Source organism: Falco rusticolus, chromosome 12 (assembly GCF_015220075.1).
Source record: "Falco rusticolus isolate bFalRus1 chromosome 12, bFalRus1.pri, whole genome shotgun sequence".
Taxonomy (NCBI): domain Eukaryota; kingdom Metazoa; phylum Chordata; class Aves; order Falconiformes; family Falconidae; genus Falco; species Falco rusticolus.
In genome coordinates, this window is record NC_051198.1 from 28,005,779 (window position 1) to 28,026,541 (window position 20,763).

Below are 20,763 nucleotides of genomic sequence, written 5' to 3' on the forward strand. Positions count from 1 at the left end.
AGCGAGGTGAAGAGCAGCGCAGTTCAGACTGTCAGTGCTTTGGTTTTGAAGATGTAAAATGTTTCAAACAGATAAATATTTTTACTATTATCCCAAATTTGTGTCAGATATGTAAGCTCCACATAAAAGCAAAGGGGTATACAACTACTGTTAATTGTGGAAAATACGCGTGCTACCAAAATTGCTCCTTCTGATATTAAACAAACTTGACAAGCAGCTGAGCATACATACATACATACAACACGTGAAGGATTCATCACAGAAATTCCCATTCAAAAAAAGGCCAGCTGGACTGAGTGTCCAGTGAAAAGGAACTCAACAGCTCAGCACAAAGACCATCGATAGACACAACCTCTGAAAGAAACCTATTACAAAGAGCTCTGATACCCTGCTAGTGAAGAGCACAGCCAAGCACACAGTTTATCATTTTTCCTGGACTGATTTTACCTTGGCAAAGGAAAACTGGCCACGCTCTGATAGGCAGCTCTCCGGGGCTCTGAAGAATTTTACATGTTACTTCTCCATGCAAAGTGGCTCAACATAAGGATTACAGACATAAGGAAGGTGTATCACTTGTTACCAGTAGCGTGCAGGAAATTCAGGGAAAAGAATGTGATGGCCAAATTAGATTTGGGATCTGCAAGAAACTTTTTTTTTTTTTTTTTAACGAAAAAGCTTGTATACTGAAAATACAAACTTCCCACACCCATAGCAAATGATGTGAAAGTGTAATTTTCCTTTATTGAGCTTTATTGAGCCCTTTGATCTATAAACTGAGCAGAGATCAGACACAACTCCTAAAGAACCACTCTGGCCATTTCCTCTGGTCTCTCCGTTTACTGCCCCTGCGCTTCCCTGTTAACGTTTTTATTTCAACCAGGATCTGCGAACTCGCCTAGCTTTCTCGTTTACCGAAGGCTGTAGCATTTAAATGCTTTAAAAATGCCGGTGGCTCAGTTACAGGGTCTGTTAAAACCTATGTTAGGGGTGTAAAGGCGGGCATTTCCAAGCGATCAGCGAGGACGCGGTCTGTGAGGCTGAGGGGAAGCCGGCGGTGCCTCAGCAGGCGGCTCCCGCCCGCCACCGACACCCTCCGCGTCTCCACAGCGGCACTGCAGGCAGCGCCGGGCCACTGACAGGCGGGAGGGAGGGGCGGGCCCCGGCCGAGCTGAGCCGTCGGTTTCCCTCGCTGCCGCTGAGGGGAGAAGCCCGGACGTCGGCGCCCGGTTGCGGGGCTGACGGCGGGTCCCGGTGACCCGAGGGCTCCGCCGAGCAGCCGCGACCGCCCCGCTAACGCGGCTCCGCCAGCGTAGCAACCTCATCGCTGGAGGGAGAAGGCGGGCAGAGGCCCCTTCCTATTGGCCGTCTCTCTTCCCATCCTTCCCTCCCATTGGGAGAGAAAGTGGCTGGTAGGCGGGAACAACCGCCGAGAGACAGCCGCTGCGGCGAACCGGTGGGCGCGTTCGTCCCCCCGGCCGCCGTTAGGGCCAGAGTGCGCCGGAGCCAATGGGAGCGGAGAGGAGCTCGTGCTCTGCCGGGAGCAGGTAAACAGCGGCGGCGGCGGGCCGGGGCCGGGGCCGGGACCGCGACCGCGACCGCCGCCGCGACCGCCGCGGGGCCCAGCTGTCCTCCCTGCCGCCCGCCCTCCTTCCCTCCGGAGCGGCGCTGCCTTCGCGGGGGAGGCTCGGGGTCGCCGCGCTGCTGGAGCCGTGCGAGGCCGCTCCGCTGCGCTGGCCGCCGGGGCCCGGCACGGGGGCTGTGGGCAGGAGGGCCGGCTGGCGCCTGCTGCCGAAGGCGCTCTGGGGTGGGGTGTGGAGGCGTGTGTATTATTATATATGTCCATATTATGTATATATACAGATATATATGTTTATATGTCTGTTTGTGCATATATATGCGTAAGCTATTGATATATGTATCTGTACTTCTCGGGGTCCAGGATTTCCTTGGGAAGCGCGGCCGGGCCACCTTCGGAGGCAGCCGGATTGCTGACCGTTAGGGAGTGCAGCTGGGGAAACCCCCGCCTGGGTTCCGGGGCTCCCCCTGGCCTCCTGCAAAATCTCTGCCTGGCAGGGCGGTGTTTATCTGTTTGTTTAAGCGTTTGTTGTCTCTCTTTCTCTCCGCCGTGCCCTTGGACGGAGAGGGGAGCTGCCTCAGCCCCGGTGCCCACCCCGGTGCCCACCCGCAGCTCGCGGCAGGCCCCGGGGGGAGCGGGGGGGGGGGCGGCTCCCTGCTCCCAGTGAAGGCGTTGGGTATGATGACACGAGAACCCAGCCCCATCGCAGGTGTCCTTGGGTGTCCCCGCTGTGTCACCTCCAGCACCTGCTGGCTCGGGTGCCCCTGGCAGCGTTAAGACCAACGCGAGTAGCTGCTCCTGCGTGTGAAGTGTGAGCCAGGCTTTGAGGTTTTGACTGGTGTAAATAGGTCTGCGGAGCTGTGGCACCTTTGTGCTGTGATGAGGACGTGACTGCTAGTGTATTTGGGCTTAATGCTGGCAAGATCATCCCTCTGACCCTCTTGGGGAGAGCCTGGTTTCAGCTCTGCTAGCAAAATAACTGGGGCTATGTGTTGTGCCTTTCTTGTGGGACAAAGGAAAGCAGTGCTAGGTCAGCTATGTTAGTGTGCCCTAAAATGGAGAAAGAAGGGTACAAATCTCTACAGCTTCCTATAGTGTCTCATGTTTTTTATGTTTGAGTTCTGAGGCTGAAAACGAATGGTATTTGCAAGGTCTCTTTGGACCACTGAGATGGTGTGTTCCAGGTCCCCTGTCATTTTAGCAGTATGTGCATTCTGGCTTTTGTTTATTGGCAAGAAGCTGGAAATCTTTCCTCATAATTTTGGCCCCACTACTTAGGATTCCTTAAAATTTTTTCCTCCTCTTCATATTTACCAACAGCCGTGATTGCTACAGCTGAAACTTAGGAGAACATCAGGCTGTCAATGTCAGCCAAAGCTTTCTCGTGATCTAAATACAGCAAAACTCCCCTAATTCTATTTAATTGTCATCAAAGAGAACAATATGTATAAGCAGGAATTTTAACTCTCAAGCTGATTATTAAGTGTTCTGCCAGCCTATAGCAGCAGTTCTGTGCTGGATGTTGTACTGGTATTAGTTGTGATGGATGAAATGCAAAGTAAAGGATTTAGGTTTATTTGCAGCATGGTGATGGTGCAGCATGAAATTAAAAGGCAAACTGAGGCTAGACCCTAATGTTAGTGTGTACTGGCCCAGTTTTGTCAAAATCCATAAAGCTGATTTATTGCAGTTGAGGAAAGAGGTCCCTTGCGCAAAGGACATCTGGAGGGAGAGAAACGGTGACTCCTGCAGGCTTCACAAGACTGCTATAAACAGGAGTCATTGTATTCCCACCTCAGCTGCTCCATTATAAGAAACACTTAACTACTGACCTAGTTTCAGCCCCCTTCCATTTTTGCCATACGCTTTTGAGAGTTTGGTCTATTGGCTCTTAAACATCTTGGGATTTTTTTGAATGGAACCTGATGGTTTGAATCTATCCACAAGGGAAAAGAGGAAAACCTTGCCCGATACCCTGCAACCTACTGGGTCAGTTTGATGATCTGGCATGTGTTCTTCAACTTCTTCATTTACTGTACTTGGTAGACCATGCTCTATAGATAGAGCTTACAAATGTTTCCCTCACCCTAAAAGCTCTTCCTGTTGCTATAGCCAGGAAGGAAGCATGCTTGTCCCAGCTCTCCATGCTTTACTTTCCGGAGTTGACCTTCCCCCTTTTCAGCTCAGCCTAGGAAAACACAGTCAGTATGCACCGATGTATTTGGTGCACGAGTAGGAGAGGAGGTTCCCGTGCTTTCCATTATGGGGCATCCAGGGTCTTTGGGAGGTGGAAATCACTTTAACCAGTAAAATGATATCAGAAAAGTATTGCTTTATAACACCCCTTTCTTGGTTGCCTGGTGCTCTGTGTCTCCCTTTCTGTTTGGCAAGCAAGCCTCCAGGGCAGAAGCTTTCTCTTCTCTTCTTCTGCTCAGCCCAAAGGGTGCCCTGGTGCAGGGTGCATGGGTGTGAGAGTGACCAGGCTGGTTCTTCCTCCCCTGACGGACACGCTGCTTAACCCAAAGCTCTCTCCAGCAGCCAGCACAGCCTTGATGCCAGTTCAAAGTGCAGTCTGATGCATAAATAGTGGCATTAGACAAAACCCACTGCTGGGCCTGTGACAGGGCAGAGGCGAGGGCCAGTGTTCCTGCTTCTGTAAACCATATGTCAAAGACCCCTGCTTGACTAAGCGCCACACTGCCATAGGCATTGCATACCTGAGGTCAGGGTGGGCCGCTTGTCTGGGAGTGAGCGGAGGGGTTGCCACTGTAAGGCTTGACCCAACTAGAAGGGGGGTGGCCTGCCCAGCACTCCCCTTTACCTCATGTAGGCACTGGCACCAGGGCTACTCGTGCAGCCAGCTTGGGAGCTGGTCCTGCTGGAACCTGGCTCTGTGAAAGCCAAGGAAAACAAGTGCCTGTTGTCTTTTCAAAAGAGCAGAACAGCTGATGAGCACCTGGTGTTGGCACCAGAGAAACTGAAGGTGGTGGGACAACCCCTTTGGCAGGACCATATATTTAGGTCAGTTTAAGGCAGCTGTGAGTACAGCACCTGAGGATTTGTTGAGGGCTGGTTGACAGAGGAGCTCCTGTAAAATCCGAGGTAGGCTGGGGTCTCTTTGTGTCAGCCCTTGCTGAAACCAAAGCCTTGTAAACAAGGGACAGTAAAGCTGTGTTCAGGTCTAAGTCTGCATGCTGACCAGAAGTATTGTTGCGTCTTTGCATTTGTCCATGTCTTTGTTTGAGGGAGAATAGTAGAAAATGCCCAGCTTACAAATTGCTGTATTATAACATACGATTCTTTTTCCATGGAATTGTGAACGTTAGTAATTAGCACTGTGGTTCTGCTATGGGGCTAACTTCTCCAACAGGCATAGTTAGGGTCGTGAAAGTAGGCTAATTGGTTATCCCTTCTAAATCCTCTGCAGAATTGCTCTGATCATATAGCAAAAATTGTGTGGTAGTTTCTGAAATACTGAGAGAAAAAGTTCTTTAATATTTTCATTGGGTTGTTAAAACCTAAATATTGATCCCAAACTATCAGAGAGTAAATCTTTATTTCTCCTTTGTTCTCTGACATGGGCAGAAGGTTTTAAGAGTTATTTAAATTCCACAGATCACAGATCCTGTGGCATGCGCAACTTAGCCTGTTCACAGATCCAGAAGTATGTCATGATTGAATGACTGTACGTACCCAACTTCTTCAAAAACCTGAATCCTATAACTGAACCAGAATCTAGGCTTTCAACTGTAAATTGTGAGCCCTTGCATGCTCAGTCTGAAGAGTGTGTTAAGCACCCAGAGTGGAGATTCTGGGCTCTGTAAGAAACAAGCAAGTGTTAGGCGGCTTGCTTGGTAAGAACACAGCATTACTATGAAGCTGGCAGGCCTGGCCTGAGGGCTACCCCTGCGTTTGTTTTCCATAACTGTACCACTTTTATCACTAAAAGAGGAACAAAATGATATGGAAAAGCTTGAACAGAAGGCGGGGGAGGAGCAGATGTCTGAAAAATCTTTTACTTGGGCAGACTGAGTTGACATTCTAAAATTTCTTGAAGGTACCAGATGTGTTGAGGAGGTTGTGAAAGAAAGGGGAATCTTCCACTCCTCCCTCTTTCCTTCCTCCAAAGTGAATTTCAATTGCTTTAGTGAGAAGCAAGAATATCTCACAGGTCTTCAAAGTACCCACTCTAACCTCTGAAGCTGGCTGCTAGACAGCATGCATAGTGTACTGGTTGAACTGTGAAAGCATGATTCAGATTTAAGTGACTGCATCCAAGTCACATGGCTTCTTCAGCTTCCCCTTCAGAGTTAGACATATTTCTTGAGATGCAGGGGCTTCACTAAAATACTGCAGAGGAGAGGAGTTCTTGTAGATATTACAGCTTTACAATGCATTAGAGGTCTGGTTTTGCTCATGGAGAGGTGGCTGAGAATCAGAAGATGGCTTAAATCATCCTTATTTACTCCAGTTGATTTGTTAAGCTGTCTTAATAAAAGCTAAAAGGATTTTCCCTATCACCTGCCTTTAGAGCTTCCTGAAATCCTGGCCTTAAGGCTGTTTGGCAGTATACTTCCTTTCTCTGGTGTCTAGAAAGAAAAGCTGTTCCTTTCTTTTCTGCACTGTGCCACTGCTTTGCTTGCTTTTCTGCATAGCAGTAGGTGGAAAGAGGCCAAACATTTCTAGCCCTCACTTTTAATACTCCCAAGTTTTTACCCATCCAAGTAGTTTTGCTTTTAATGACAAGGCAACATAAGGAAAAAAACCCAGGTGGCTCACCAAAAGAGACAGGTCTTTCCCTTTCTACACAAACCTCTCCTTGTCCATGGGCAAAAAGAACTGCTTATAATATTCATATGGTTAATAAACAGTCCTAACAGGGGGACAGCTTGGTTAGTGGCTTACGTAAAGCCAATGCTCTGGGTTAGTAAGAAACTTCTGCTACCTGCTGGTGCTTGGAGGAGTCTTGTGTAAGAGCTGAGCTCTCTTGGCTTTCTAGCAGGCAGCCAGTGTTTGAGGTGAAGGTTTGTTTGACCCGTGCAAAACAAACATTAAGCTAAGCACTGAGAAACCTTTGTGAATGTCAAGGTGTACTGATGGGAGAGGGAAAATAGAGGCAGCAATTGTGAAAGCTGTGGCAAAGAAAAAGTATTAAATTGCTTCAGTGCTGCATTTTGCTGTTCTCCGTGACTGCAAAAGTCACAGTGACTTTAACTGAACAGATTGTCATGCCTGGAGTGACAGCAGGCTAAATCGGCTGTTAGAAGGAGATGGAGTTAAAGAGCGTGCTGTAACCTCCCTGCTGAAATTGTGCCCCCTCTTTAGACTTCCAGTTGTCTGCACTGTGGTGTTCACTGTTTCTCTTTCCTTCTGCTCTGTTTGTCCCCTCAGCCTTGAGTAGTGCTTGGCTGTGCCCCTCCTGAGCGCTCCCTAGGAAAACAACGATGATCACGTTCATGAACAACTCGGACAGCGAGGAGGAGCCCTGCAATGAGAGAACATCTTTAATGTCTGCAGAGAGCCCTCCAGTACCCTCCTACCAAGACGGCCTGCAAGCCTCAGAAGCAGGGGAAGTGCAGGCACGTAGGGTAGGTGCATGTCCTTCCCGGGCAGTGAAGAAATGGGGTGTGATGACAGATGTAGTCCTGCTACCCCTCAGTCCCAGCAGACTGGCTTCTAGGGTTGGCTTTGGCCGGTGATGTTTCTCTGGTGTCACTCTCAGCCTGCAGCAGCAGTGCCTGTTCCCATTTCCTCCACTGTGACTCTCCCCCCCTTTTATCTCCATATATACTCCTCCCTTTTCCTTCCTTTTGGTAAAGATGCAGGCTTTTAATCAGGACCTGATGCACATATGACTCTCACAGGATATCCTTTTCAGCCTTCTTGTTTTGCCAGAAACCTTTGCCTGCTCTGGTCCAATGCAGCAAATACTAGAATAGAACCTAGTCCTGCAGCCAGGGAAGCAGCAGGGTAAAGCAAGCACAGCGTTGCTGTGAGGGGAGCGACTGGCCAAGCTTATGCTACTTCAGGTGACGTTTCTTCTATCTCGGTTCTGGACATGTTGCTCTTCATGTGCATGTGTCCATCTATATAACTGCACTTGAAAAGGCCCTTAAATATTCATGGTTTTGGTTTAGAAACTCCCTTTCAGCCTGTTTGCAATGGAATTTCTAATTGTATTGTTCAGTTGGTACCTTTCTATTAGTAACAAGCTGGTATGCTCTGGTGGCCTACAGCAGCCTTGTGAAATATGATGGAATGAATCTTTGAACACAAATAAAAGAAGCATCTTACACATTTGCTGATTTTTCTTTTCAGAAGAGGCGAACAGGTAGCAGCCGTAGCCCTAACGATACTGCTGATGGGGAAATGTCTGACTCGGGAGTTCCAGTGAGAGAAAGCACCTTGGAAAATGAAGAGGAGGAACTGACTCTGAAATATGGAGCAAAGCATGTAATCATGCTCTTTGTGCCTGTCACCCTTTGTATGATTGTTGTCGTCGCCACCATAAAGTCAGTGCGCTTCTATACGGAGAAAAACGGGCAGCTGTAAGTGGGGTCTTCAAAACAGCCTCTGGGTACATGAGATCCCTAGCTTTACACACATGTTCCGTACACAGAGTGCTTCCTTGGCAGGTTGGGAGTCTTTACACAGCTAAAGGTAGCTGTGTAGACGTACAGAGATCTTACTAAAGTATGCTACATTCACCTGTGTAAGTTTTTCCATATCTGCGTTATGCTGATTCGTTAGCACTGTCATTAGGGTGCCCTAAGCAAAGCCTGTGAGCAGCGTAATAATGAAGTTGCTTCATAACGCAGCATGAAAAGGCCCAGGCTGAACTCCTAGGCTGTTCACTCACTAGCTGGCGGCAATCAGGGAATAGCATGTTCATTTGGATGAGTGTCTCATTTCCTGATGACATTTCTGGTTCCTAAAGACTCATGGTGTGGATACGTAATTCCATCCAGCTCTTGCTGACTGTGCCCGAGAGCACCCCTGGGGCTCTAACTGCGCTTCACATCTCTGGTAGAGAAATGGGGACTCTGGTCCCTTGAACTGAACCAAAGGAAACAAAATGGGGGGAATGCAGGGTGGTGGGAAGGGCTAAAAGTCCAAACCTCTCCTGCAAAGTGTGGAAAGAAAGGGTCCCCCTCTTTTCAGGACAGCACCTGGGATATATCCTTGTAATTACAGAGAGGATCCAGAGCACAAAATAAAAATGTGGCCTGGAGAGAAGTTACTAAAATTAAGTCATTTATACTCTAGGTCTTTTTGTTTACAGCTCTGTCGGCCACAACTTCTCTGTAGGAATGTGCTTTTGATAGAGACCACTAATCTTTAGTGGATAATTAACTGGAGCCCAGCCCCTTCGGAGGCTATATTTCATGTTTGCTGTCCTTGGCAGTCCTACCTCGCTTTCTTTCCCACACACAGAGAGGTCTGGTTTTATCTTGGGGCAGTTAGAAGAGAACACGTATAGTTTATGTGGCTTTTGCTTTATACTGCAGGATCTACACTCCTTTTAGTGAGGATACCCCATCTGTGGGCCAGCGTCTCTTGAACTCGGTGTTGAACACCATCATAATGATCAGCGTCATCGTTGTAATGACAGTGTTCCTAGTTCTGCTCTATAAATATCGCTGCTACAAGGTAAAGCATTCATGCCAGAGCCTTTTTCACCTATGTGCTGTGAACTTGAGTTCAGGTGGGGCTTGTGTGGCAGTGAGAAATACAGGCGCTACACTGGCTAGTCCACGTCTTAGTCACAGCAAGAATCATATTCTACGGAAGCCTTTGCCAGTGGTGGTAGAGCTGTGCACCTGAATAAGCTTTGCTCTTATTTTGTCACTAATGGTAGCGACAACAAGGCCTGCTACTTTGTGTTAGTCACGTCTGTGTCTTCTCCATCTGATCAAAAGGTTTTGCCATTTGTACTTACAGACTAAGTTCTACCCTTTACTGTGAATGCCTTCTCTTAAGAAGTTTCTGACAAGCTTTGTGGGTACTGGTATTATTCCTGCCTGTGGAGGCTCTGGTGGAAGGGGACAAGGCTTAAAGGGAAAGGCAAACTCAGGTTTTGTGGTGTCCAGGGAGTTGCTGTATGTGGTACCAGCCCAGCATTCCAGTACTGGCTATTGCTGCTTTTTAAACTTGGCCCTGAGGTGGATTTATCGTACAGCCTTGGGCAAACCCCTCCTTCTCTACACCAAACAGAGAGAACGTGCTTACCCACCTAAGCCAGGAGCCAGTATGGATACACATGGAAATGGATAGGAAAGAGACTGAAAAACCCCCACAACTCGACAACAAAAATAAACACTACAGGGTAGAATGTAAAATGAAAGTTTGGAGAACTGGGCGCAACTGGTTGCCCCCGCTAGCAGTGGGGAAGGCGGGGTCTTTGAAGGAGGAGTGCAGAAGGAGACTTGGACATAGTGCATGCAGCACCGCAACCTGCGTGCGGGTAAAAGCCCTTTCAATCACTGTCTCTTCTTGCCTTTGATAGTTCATCCATGGCTGGTTGATTCTGTCCTCTCTGATGCTGCTCTTCCTCTTTACCTACATATATCTCGGGTAAGTGGGAACGGTGCAGGTAACCTGGCAGTTCAGGGCTCCTTCACCTCTTTGCAGAAAACCCCCAACTTGAAAAAGGAAAGGAATGTCTCCCTTCTCCAAATGGGTGTTTAAGAATTGTTAGAATTGGCTAACTTTCTTCTTTAAAAAATGGAAAATGAGGTCTTCAGTGGGCAATGCCTGATTTTACAGTGCCTACTCTACAAAAATCACTGGGAAGTGATGCTGTGAGCATGAAATGAACAGGCTGAACCTTGTGGTACAGGGGCCCCGAGTTACACGTTGAGAAGCAAGTGGAAAGGAACTTCATGTGCTGAGTCGGTTCTCTGGTTTGCCTTGTCTTTTTCTCAGACCATGTTGTTTCAGGCTCATTCCCTTAGCTCCCAGCTTGTTTTGTTTTGTTGTTTTTTTTTTTAACTTGTGGGTGACACACGTTAAAACTTTTCATTTTTAACTGTGCACACTGTGCATCTAGTAGGATGACTCTTTGCTGCAGGTGGTCGTGTAGCTGCAGGCCTATGTGTGGTTAAGACTTGAAACCCTGCCTGCTTAAACCCTTGGAATCACTGTTGACCTGGGGACTAAGGCAGCGTGGTGACTGTCCTCACACGCAGCATGTCAGTCTCCTGCAGAAGGAACAGAGAGCGAAGAGCAGCAGCTGGCTGCAAGGCAGGTTCCCCTTTCATGATGAGAGCTGCTGCTATCCTGCTCCCTAGTAGGAGCCTTGTCTGTTTAGCTACAGCTAGTAGGATGCTTTGTGTGTCAGTGGCTTTTATTGCTTAGCTAAATTTTCTTGTTGTATTCCAGTGAAGTACTGAAGACCTACAATGTGGCCATGGATTACCCCACTCTGTTCTTAATCATCTGGAATTTTGGAGCGGTTGGAATGATTTGCATTCACTGGAAAGGTCCCTTGCAGCTCCAGCAAGCATATCTCATTATGATCAGTGCTCTAATGGCACTGGTTTTCATTAAATATCTACCTGAGTGGTCAGCATGGGTGATTCTAGGTGCAATCTCCATCTATGGTAAGTCTGGGTTGTGACTCTCAAGGCATGGCTCATGGAGATGTTACTCTGAGGCCATCTCAGGACTGTATGTTATTCAAAAAACAAATGTACAGTGCTAACAGCTTTAGAAAGAGGCAGACGGGCAATTAAGTTGACTCCCTGGCTTGTGTCTTGTTAACTGTTTGTGTAGGTACTGTACTCTTTCCAGTTGAAAGACATGGTAGATCAGGTCGGGGAAGTACTGAGCTACCTCCAGCTGCATGGTAGGGGTGGTTGGATTTTTATCAGTAGCAACCTGATAGTCTTGCAGGTTTCATCTATGGTTATCAAGAAGTTACAAGTTTCAAGAGAACCTGCGGAACAAGAGGTAGCTGGGAGGTTACAGTCAGGTTGGTGAGGAGCTCTGCTCAAGTAGAGAGGCTAGGCGCAGAGGAACTGGACCAAAGACCTTCATTCATGTGAAACACAGAGTCAGCGTACGTAGTGATGGATTGTGGAATGTGAACAAAGGATCCCCAGTCCTTCTCTAATTAAATTTAAAACCTCAATGGAATGCTGTCGTCTACTTTAAAAGAAATAAGGCGGTGTTCTCCAGGGTTTTTTTACAGGATTAGCTCAATGAAAACTCTTGCTCTTACATTAAGGCTTGAGGATGGTATTTGAAGTGAACAACACCATCAGGGAATACAACAGCTACAGTTACGCGAAGTGGCAGAAACTGCCATTCAGGAAATCATCCAGTTAATACTGATAGATGTAATTTTGGGGGAGAATAGCTTTTTAAAGATAAGAATGTAAAATGTGCATGATAGTTTGAGATGAGATTATGTGGCCTTTTTCTCTTTGCAGATCTGATGGCTGTTCTCTGTCCCAAGGGGCCACTGAGAATGCTGGTAGAAACTGCACAGGAGAGAAATGAGCCCATTTTTCCTGCATTAATATATTCCTGTGAGTAAGATTAGAATGTTAATGTTTTTAGCCAGATTAAACTCACAACCTATTTCTGTGTCAAACCAAAGAGTACTATTTTCGTTACTTCCTTGCTCTAAGATTGGTGCCTATTTATGTTCTGGAACAGACCATTTGTAGAAGGCCTTGTTTATCAGTTACAATGGTGCCAACTCCAATAGCCAAAGAAAGCCCACGTTTGCCTTGTGAGGCTGAAGTGTTCAAAAGTAATTTATCATTTCGTGAATACAGTGCAGAACATGCCCCTTTGTTCTGTATACAAAAACCTGTATTAAATGGACAGTAGTGTTTGTAAAGTTCTGTGATTAGATGATGCTCACTCAATACACATATTCCTTGTGCATACACTTTGTAGACACGCTTTAAATGTGTGATGAGGGTCCATTCTTCCTGTAGCCCCATCTTGCTCTGGGCACTATACAGATGGTAGTGCTTAGAATATATTTGCTTTCTTGGTCGTTGTGTGGCTGCTCGCTTTGTAAAGGGCTCTATTCAAGTATTGCTCTGCAAACAAAATCAGTCATCTCTTCCCTGACTTTCTTGGGCTGTTTAACTAAGATGGTGTCTGATGCCCTTATTCTCAAAGAAGGTGTATATGTGCTTAAGGTTAAGATGGTTGGAAGGCAGGCAACACAACCCTCATGGGACCTGGACTCAAGTGCTTCATGGACCTCAGTGACTTTTGCATTATATTGCTTGTAAGATGAATGGGTATTTCCAAATGTTGGGTGCTAAGTTGAGGATGCCTACAACCTGATAGACCTTTTTATTTCAAGCATTTAATGTTTTATATATATATAAACATATATAAAAGTTATATATTTCCAAGCAGAGCTTCTGTTGGCTTCAACTGATCTCCCTTTTACTGGAGATTCTGTTATACTGACCAGAGACAATGTAGATGAAGTCTCTCACGTGTTTTAGGTAACAAATGAGTTTCTCTAAGGGAGAATGCAATTCAACAAATAATAAATACTGAACAAAAAACTCTTGTGCGGAATATCAGTGTCTCCATTGCAAGACCACATTCTGTGATTCCCTTTAGGTGCAAAAACATCACCTTGGCTGTGCTTGTAGTGGAAAAGCAGGCACTGTGTTTGCCTTGGCTTATTTTCTTTAGTTTAGCTTCTATAAAAACAGGAACACTGATGCACACTTAAACAGCTGATTTGAGTTTCTTTCCACTGATCTCAGAATGGTTTGTACTCCTTCTTAATTTAGGGATCCATCTCAAGAATAAACCCCCAAACATCCTTCAGTTATTCTTGGAACCAAAACAGAAATAGCCAGTATTTTGACAGGAAAGAACCAAAACAAATAAGAGAGAAAACTAACACTCTGACAGCTCCTGTATATCCCTTGCTTGTGTGCTTTACCTTTAGCAGAAATATGAGGAGTAAGCTGTGTAAGTTAACCTCTGGTTACCTTTTGTACTAGCATCGTTTCCTGGGAAATTCTTTTCTTTGAGGAGAAGAGCCAGAAACCAGGAGAAGACTATGCTGGCACTTAGCTGTTTGTGCTCTGGGACGTTCTTAAAAACCAAATGGAAGCACTGCCTTAATTTTCTCCCACCTTGCCTTCTAAGTGCCTAGGGAAACCAATGAAGAGTGAGTGGTTTAAAAGCATTTACAGGGGCAAGGGTTTGTATTTTTAGGGACAGCTAAATACTTATCGACCACTATGGCTCAGAGATGTCTTATGCGGCTGATTAATTTCTCTCTCTCTTCTAGCTGCTATGATATGGACAGTTGGCATGGCGAAGCCAGACACAGCAGCAAGAGGACCAATTCAGCAGACATGGGATGCAGGTTTGCTTGCATGTCACTCTTCTATACAGGGCACTGTCCCATGGAACTGATGTATATATTTGAGACTGCAAGTAAATGGAAGCCCCTGAACCCTGATGGATGCATTTTTTGTTTCCAGTGTTGTTACATTAGTTGTAGAACGTGGTGATGGTCTGAAACCTGCTGTTGGGACTGGCAGTAAAGATGACCAGACGATGTAGGAAGCTCCAGTATTCAGGCTGCTTTTATTTAAAAAACAAACCAAACAGAAGTGTTGTTCAAGACACATCTTCAGATGTACTGAAGTCAAAGCTGAAAGCGGGCTAGTACAGGTTTATATTTTTACTAGCTGGGGGTAGTAAAATACATAATAATAAAAATTTATAACGTAGGCTTATAAATAAAATGCTGAGGAGCTGCTGAACTTGTGTGCTGCGTTGTGTTGCATTCGGGCCGCTTCCGTGGAGTGGACGTGCTTTTACCTAGCTGTAAGTGCAATATGGTTTACCCTGCCAAAGAAGATTAACATCTTTACCTTTCCTCTTGGGTAAAGGCTTATGTTTGGGCAGTTACTAAACAGCAGCTGATGTGTTCCAAGTTTACATTCTGGCTGGTCCTGTGGTAATTTGTGTGCCTTTGCTTTTATCTAATTGAAATGCAAGTTAAATTGCAGTTTTAAGGTGACTGAATAAAATCTGACTTGTGGCATTGGGAGGATATCCCATCTGGTTCTGTTGCACTTCAGAGATGACAGTACTTTTTAATGTTAAAACAATAAATGTGTGCTAAGGTTTGGTGAGTGAACATGCTGCTTATTTCAGGATAAAGCAGCTGACATACTAAACAAACCACAAAGGCACGATCCTGCTTTGAAAATGGGTGCAGAGTGGGTGCAAACTACATGCTGAGGTGTACAGAATGCCTCTGTGGAAGCTCTGTGTGTCCCAGATCACAGTCTGCTTGCATCTGCAGCAGCAGCGTCCTGTCAGGCTGATGTGGACTGGAAGGTCTGTATGAGTGCTTTTGAAAAACAGCTGTCGGGTAGAGTAATATAGCACAGACAGGCTGCTTCCAAAAGCACTACCAAGGGCTCTGTTGGAGGTATTTAACAGGGAGGAGAAAAAAAAATTAAATCTGTGAACAATGAAATGTGTCTGCTTTCTACAGGTAGAACACTCAGCTCCAACGTCAATGTGATTCAGGGCAGAACTTTTCTCATAAACAGCAGTCCTCTTAGTCATCCGTTTTTTTTCATATGACTAGTTAGGGAATACCTGAGCACCTCCACCCCAAAGATATAACAATGTGGGAATGCATATTAACTTTACTTGGTTTTACTTGTCATTCTTGTCAGTGCAGAGTAATACTTAGTTATGTGTACGTACTCACTTGTTAAAGCCATTGAACTCCTGGGTAGCTGCCAAAGAAGCTGTGAACATGTACCCTTCCGACTGTTTCAAATAATAGCACACATGTTTTCCTCAAAGCCACTAAATGTCTCTGCTTGAACTGGCCCTGATGATCAAACCTCCAAGAAGAAAATGGCTTACCCATTCCAGAGAAGCTTCACAGGAGTATGGATTTCATGCATTGGAACAAGTTATAAATGTAGCTACTACTTGTGTTTCTTTTTTTTTTTTGTCTGCTGCTGTTGGCCTGTTTTTGTGCAACCAAGCTGAGGATGGGAGAGAGAACCACAGGAGCCCTTCACACGCAGGCTCTCAGATGCCAGAGACGAGGAGTCCTGTTCCAACCCGCCCCACCACTTCTTTAGAGGAGCTCGAGGAGGAAGAACGTAAGGGAAGCTTTATACTTTTTCTTCAGGGTAGTCAGTCTGACGTTTTTATTCATTGTGGTTAACGCTCTTGTTACCCAGTTTAGTCTAATCGCAGTTAATTTGAAGAGTTGTGACTTGTTGAGCAATAAGAGATCTTGAGTCTGACTGTGTATTACTTGTTGCTGCTGCAGAATCTGTTTCGGGATTGTGGTTCCAGTGACGTCTCCTGTCTGAATTGTCCACGTAGCCTGTTCCTTCTTCCCCTTGCCTCCCGTCTCTTGCTGTCCTCATGCTTCTTCAGCTGGTACAGCTGTAAAGCAGCCCTGGGAAGCACTTCAGAGAATGAGGCTGAGCAAAAACAATTGTGGGAGAGGGGGCTGGAAGTGTCACCCTCCTCAGTATTGTGTGGGATGTTAAGGAGCCAGGTTGGGAGCCAGGACCAGGAAGCTTCACCTGCTCCCCAGGGGACAAGAATTTGTTCAAGAGGAGCAGAACTAACGCTTGTTTTCTTTTTCCACTTCTCTCAGGCGGTGTGAAGCTGGGTCTTGGAGACTTCATATTTTACAGTGTGCTTGTTGGGAAAGCAGCTGCCACAGCTAGTGGAGACTGGAATACTACACTGGCCTGCTTTGTAGCCATTCTCATAGTAAGTGAGCAAGCTTTTAAAAACTTTGTTACACCCAGTTTAGTACAGAAGTCTTGCCAGAAGCACCAGCAGCTGAGCACTGCTAAACCACTGCAGGTAACATGCTGGGTATTCAGGAGAAACTACCTCTCTATAAAGAAACTCCGTCTATAAAGACAGGCTTTAAAAGCCACTGAAGCTGAATGATACAGACTCATCAGAGCAGAGGCAAGTGTGGCGATGGTGGGGGTAAAACAGTCCCAGCGACGACAGTTAGAGGTGAACTTTTAGTGTGTTAAAAGACTAGGGACTTCTGTCAACCACGAGAGTCAATATTGTGAACTCCACATTGGTTAGCAAGTGTAGTTGAAAAGGTTAACTCCCTTGTGCTAAGGAGAGCTACTAGGTAAGAGGATGAAGATCTGTCTTGTTCTGGTGTTCGAGCTGGAAAAAACAGGAAGGAAGGAGACTTAGAAATCCATGGAAATTATCAGTACAAGCAGATCACAATCATACTGTAACTGCTAAAGCACTTGGTCCTGCAAGGTCGAATGACCACACACTATTGAGCTTTCAGCTAGGTAGAAAATTATTACTAGGAACTTGCTGTTTACTTCAGCGTCCTCATGGAAACCAACCAGAAGGGCAACTGAAAGAAAGTAAAAGAAAACGAGTTATTGTGTGAGCCCCTTCTTAGGCCTCCATTTCATCACTTGGATCCCAAGGATAGTGAAAGACAGTGACTTCCACTTGTGAAGGTTGTGGATAAAAAAGCATGAGAACTAGAAACAAGCTAAGTTAAATAACAAGTGTTGAGTGTAACTTTCCTGTCTCACAGGTCAGAGAAACCTGTAAGATCACCTAGCTCCATATCCTGGGGTCCAACATTTGCTGGGGGAAATGTTCTTGCTTGTCTGTCTGTGAGGCCAAATGCCCCATTCTGTTTCTTTTATGGTGCTGTTAAAATTTGTTGTGTCTCCTTTTGCAGTTTCATAATCTTGCTGCTATGTGGCTTTCTGGTTCCCGAAAATGTCCCAGCAGTGAGCACATCTTTAAATACAGATGTGAACAAAGGAGCAGGCGTAGGCCAGATACGGTCCCTGAGAGTGCAAGAACAGAGCTATGGGCTCAGTTGGATTTTAATCCAACTTGCAGTCTAGAAATGCAGATTTATTTATTTTTTTAATTGACAAAATCCTGTCTGCTGATCTTTAGCTAGTAGGTATTTTTTGAAGCCTAGTGTCTCTGAAGTTTTGTCATCATGGAAGAATTAAAAAGGGCTCAGATGAGAGAAGGAATCCATACCTAAATGCACTTAGCCATACTGCCTACCCAAAATATACAAAAGCTTTTGCACATGCTCCAAAAAACAGATCTTGGCCTGCTATCCAGATAAAACCAGAATTCACCTATCCTAGTAAGCAATCCAATTGAAAGAACAATAGTGGATGTTATGTTTTGGTTTGGTTTTGGTTTTTTTACTGCAAGAGACTTTGAAAACTGGGAATGTGTCAGAAGTACATGCCACTGAGTCCTCCGGTGAAACTCCTTACCTGTGCAGTTCACCAGGATTTAAGTGCTTTTATCTGCTGGATCAGTACTTCATACATAATGGCACGGAACAAAATGTAAAATAATTTGTAAATGAATTAACCTCTCGAGGTCAGCTGTATGTCAGCATTAGTTGTTTACCTCGCTGTCTCAGTAGAGCTGTGCTCAAGATTGCTGAAGAAAATACCTGGCCACGTTGTGTGAAAGATGAAGCTGTGGGCAAATGTACCTCACTTTTAGGTACACTGAGCCACTGGTAGCTCAGGCAGGCTTCAATTGCTGTACAGCTTATATATATGTATATATATATATATTATTTGTATATTGGGTTGTTGATGACAGATATGTTTCTGGGCTTCTTGCTACATCTTGTGTTTTTTATTCTCTTCTCTCTGGCAGGGTTTATGCTTAACTCTTTTATTACTGGCTGTTTTTAAGAAAGCTTTGCCTGCTCTTCCCATCTCCATCACCTTTGGCTTGGTCTTTTACTTCTCGACGGACAACCTTGTGCGACCATTCATGGACACCCTGGCCTCCCACCAGCTGTATATTTAGAAGAAGCGGGAGTTAGAGGATTCTTTTTAAAGCTTTGCTGTGAAGTATGGTACACTGTTTGGAATAAGTCATAAAGTTTTACACTTAGTGCCATATATTTGTAAGGAAAACACTAACTCTGTGACATGATGTGTACTAAAAATCTAATAGTTGCATACTGAACGGAGATTTTTCACAGGACTTTTGGACTCCAGTGAAAAGCCTGGCTCATTGCTGATGTCAGAGCATTACTTTTATGTTATCTGATGTGCACATTGGGTGTTGTGAGCACAGAAACCTGTATGTAGCATGGGATACTGGAGAGGTAAAGGCTGTCTGTGATCTGTGCTTCCAGAAGCTAAGGTGTTTTAACCCTGGATTGCAGTCAAGTTTAACAGTACTCGAGAATTTCCAATACTTCACGCTTTTGAAGTGTTGTGCAAACATGCAGTGTGAGTAAGTTCTACTTGTAATTAGAAGAGCATAGCAGTCAGCATGCACAGAACAGAGCAGTGCATTACACCTGGTCATGAGTGTTAGAGAAATGAGGCTGAACTTCATAAGCTGGCCTCTGTGCACACAAATTCTGTTGAAATTGCCCCAAATGCCTATTTATTCTGACCTTAGACATGGTGAGCCATGATGGATCTAGACAGGATGTCAGTGGTAGGATGTTTAAACATCAGGCTTCTGGTTCTGAGCACATCCACCACTGTCGCGAACAGCTGATGAAGGCAGGGCTGCCTGGTCCAGTGCATCAGATACTCCGCATGGGAAAACAGATACTTTTTCCTGTCTCCTCCCAGCACTTTATCTTTCTGGAAATCTTTTTCTGGGTCCATACTACAATCCTCAAATTACCAAACGGTGGAAATTTCTGCACGGCTCCAGTAAATCAGACCTGTAACTTCTTGTGTGTATTTCTGGTCTCATTTCTGTGCATTGTTGTAACTGCTCTAAAGGAGGATTTATCTTCCCTTTATGAAGAAGTCCTCTTAGAATGATTGAGACTCGGTTTACCTGGGTTTTGGTACTGTTTAAAGATTATTTTTTTATTACAAATTTTAAAATAGCTATTTACTGTCAAAGGGACTCTTTTGGAAATACCCTGTCATAGTTTGTATCAAAATAGGGGAGTGCAAAGTTTAATCTGCTGTTACATTACTCTACATGTGGCATCGTTAATGCTAGGAATATTTACACACCCTCAAGTGAGTTCATTTAAAAAACCCCAAAAACCCCACAGTGCTTGTTGCCAGTAAAAAATACAGGTCTGACTGAACCTTACTGTTTTATCCACCTTTTAAAATAATTCTATTTCTACTCTGAGAGACAGTTTTTTAGAAATAGCCAAGTTCTGTGATTATTTTTTTTTTCTTTTTACTTGAGTGTCTGTTACACAAACAAGCTGTTTTCTTTGACAGCTGATCAATGTCAGTGTTTTACAATAACATTATACAAGGTTTTGTGAATAATGCAATGTCATTGAGAGGCGCAGAATTTCATCTCTGAAAACACTCTCTAGATAAGGCTTTGAACTATGCATTTTTAAGGTACTGCTTTTTCCAATAGACCTGTTCATGCTAATCTACTTTGGTATTTAACAAGGACGTCACACAGGTGATTCAAACAAATTTTTAAAAAGCACATAAGGCTTTTTATGAGTTGTGTGTGTTTCAGTTTGGACAAGTAATTCATTCTTGCTCTTTGTTTAGTTATCTGTCGTAATTTCTTACATTTGCAATGTTTGGACTTAACAGTTGCAGACAATTATTACTAAAAGGTATTTCCTCTGGAAACATAAGTCACTAGAGCTCTGTCTGCTGACATTTTTTAGGGTTTATATGGGATTTATTTTTTTTTTAATTAAAACAGTTATGGGGCCAAATCAGAATACAATCACTTGCAAACATGATTCTACTTTTCACATTGCATGGTGCAGAAAGGATGTGAAATATTTATATGTACTGGAAGAAAAATCCTGCTTGACTTAACAGGGTTGTAGCATATTGTTAGAAACAATTTATTTCTATGAAAGCAGAGTTGATAATTGAAAGAAACTGGCAGGTACCATCAAATACTGAAGGATCACTGCTGCAGCTGGTGGTTTTCTGCAGATTTGTGCTTGCCAAAGATTGGCCTTCCACTGAGCAATTCCACATAACTTAGAAAAATCATAATATAAAAGGTAACTGAGCAACAGATTCTGTCAGTGCAACAAAATGTATTGTCCTGATGAGTGATAGGTGTATATCATGTATGTACTGGAGTGGTTTTAATTGTGTAGAAGTTCATATGTATTTGCTACAAATATATATATTTGCTGTATGTGTTTATATGTGTATATACACACATACACA

The 20,763-nt window shown here is 44.7% G+C and overlaps 1 protein-coding gene across 1 annotated transcript; it reads left to right on the top strand.

Annotated features, from left to right (window-relative positions):
- The first annotated feature begins 1,414 nt into the window (after positions 1-1,414).
- PSEN2 (presenilin 2) lies at positions 1,415-20,731 on the top strand. Its single transcript, XM_037405038.1, has 11 exons — positions 1,415-1,544; positions 6,968-7,164; positions 7,895-8,124; positions 9,085-9,226; positions 10,083-10,150; positions 10,958-11,178; positions 12,010-12,108; positions 13,860-13,937; positions 15,592-15,711; positions 16,221-16,339; positions 18,269-20,731. The coding sequence occupies exons 2-11, from the start codon at positions 7,021-7,023 to the stop codon at positions 18,422-18,424; spliced, it is 1,377 nt and encodes a 458-aa protein (XP_037260935.1). The 5' UTR covers positions 1,415-1,544; positions 6,968-7,020; the 3' UTR covers positions 18,425-20,731.
- Positions 20,732-20,763: the final 32 nt, after the last annotated feature.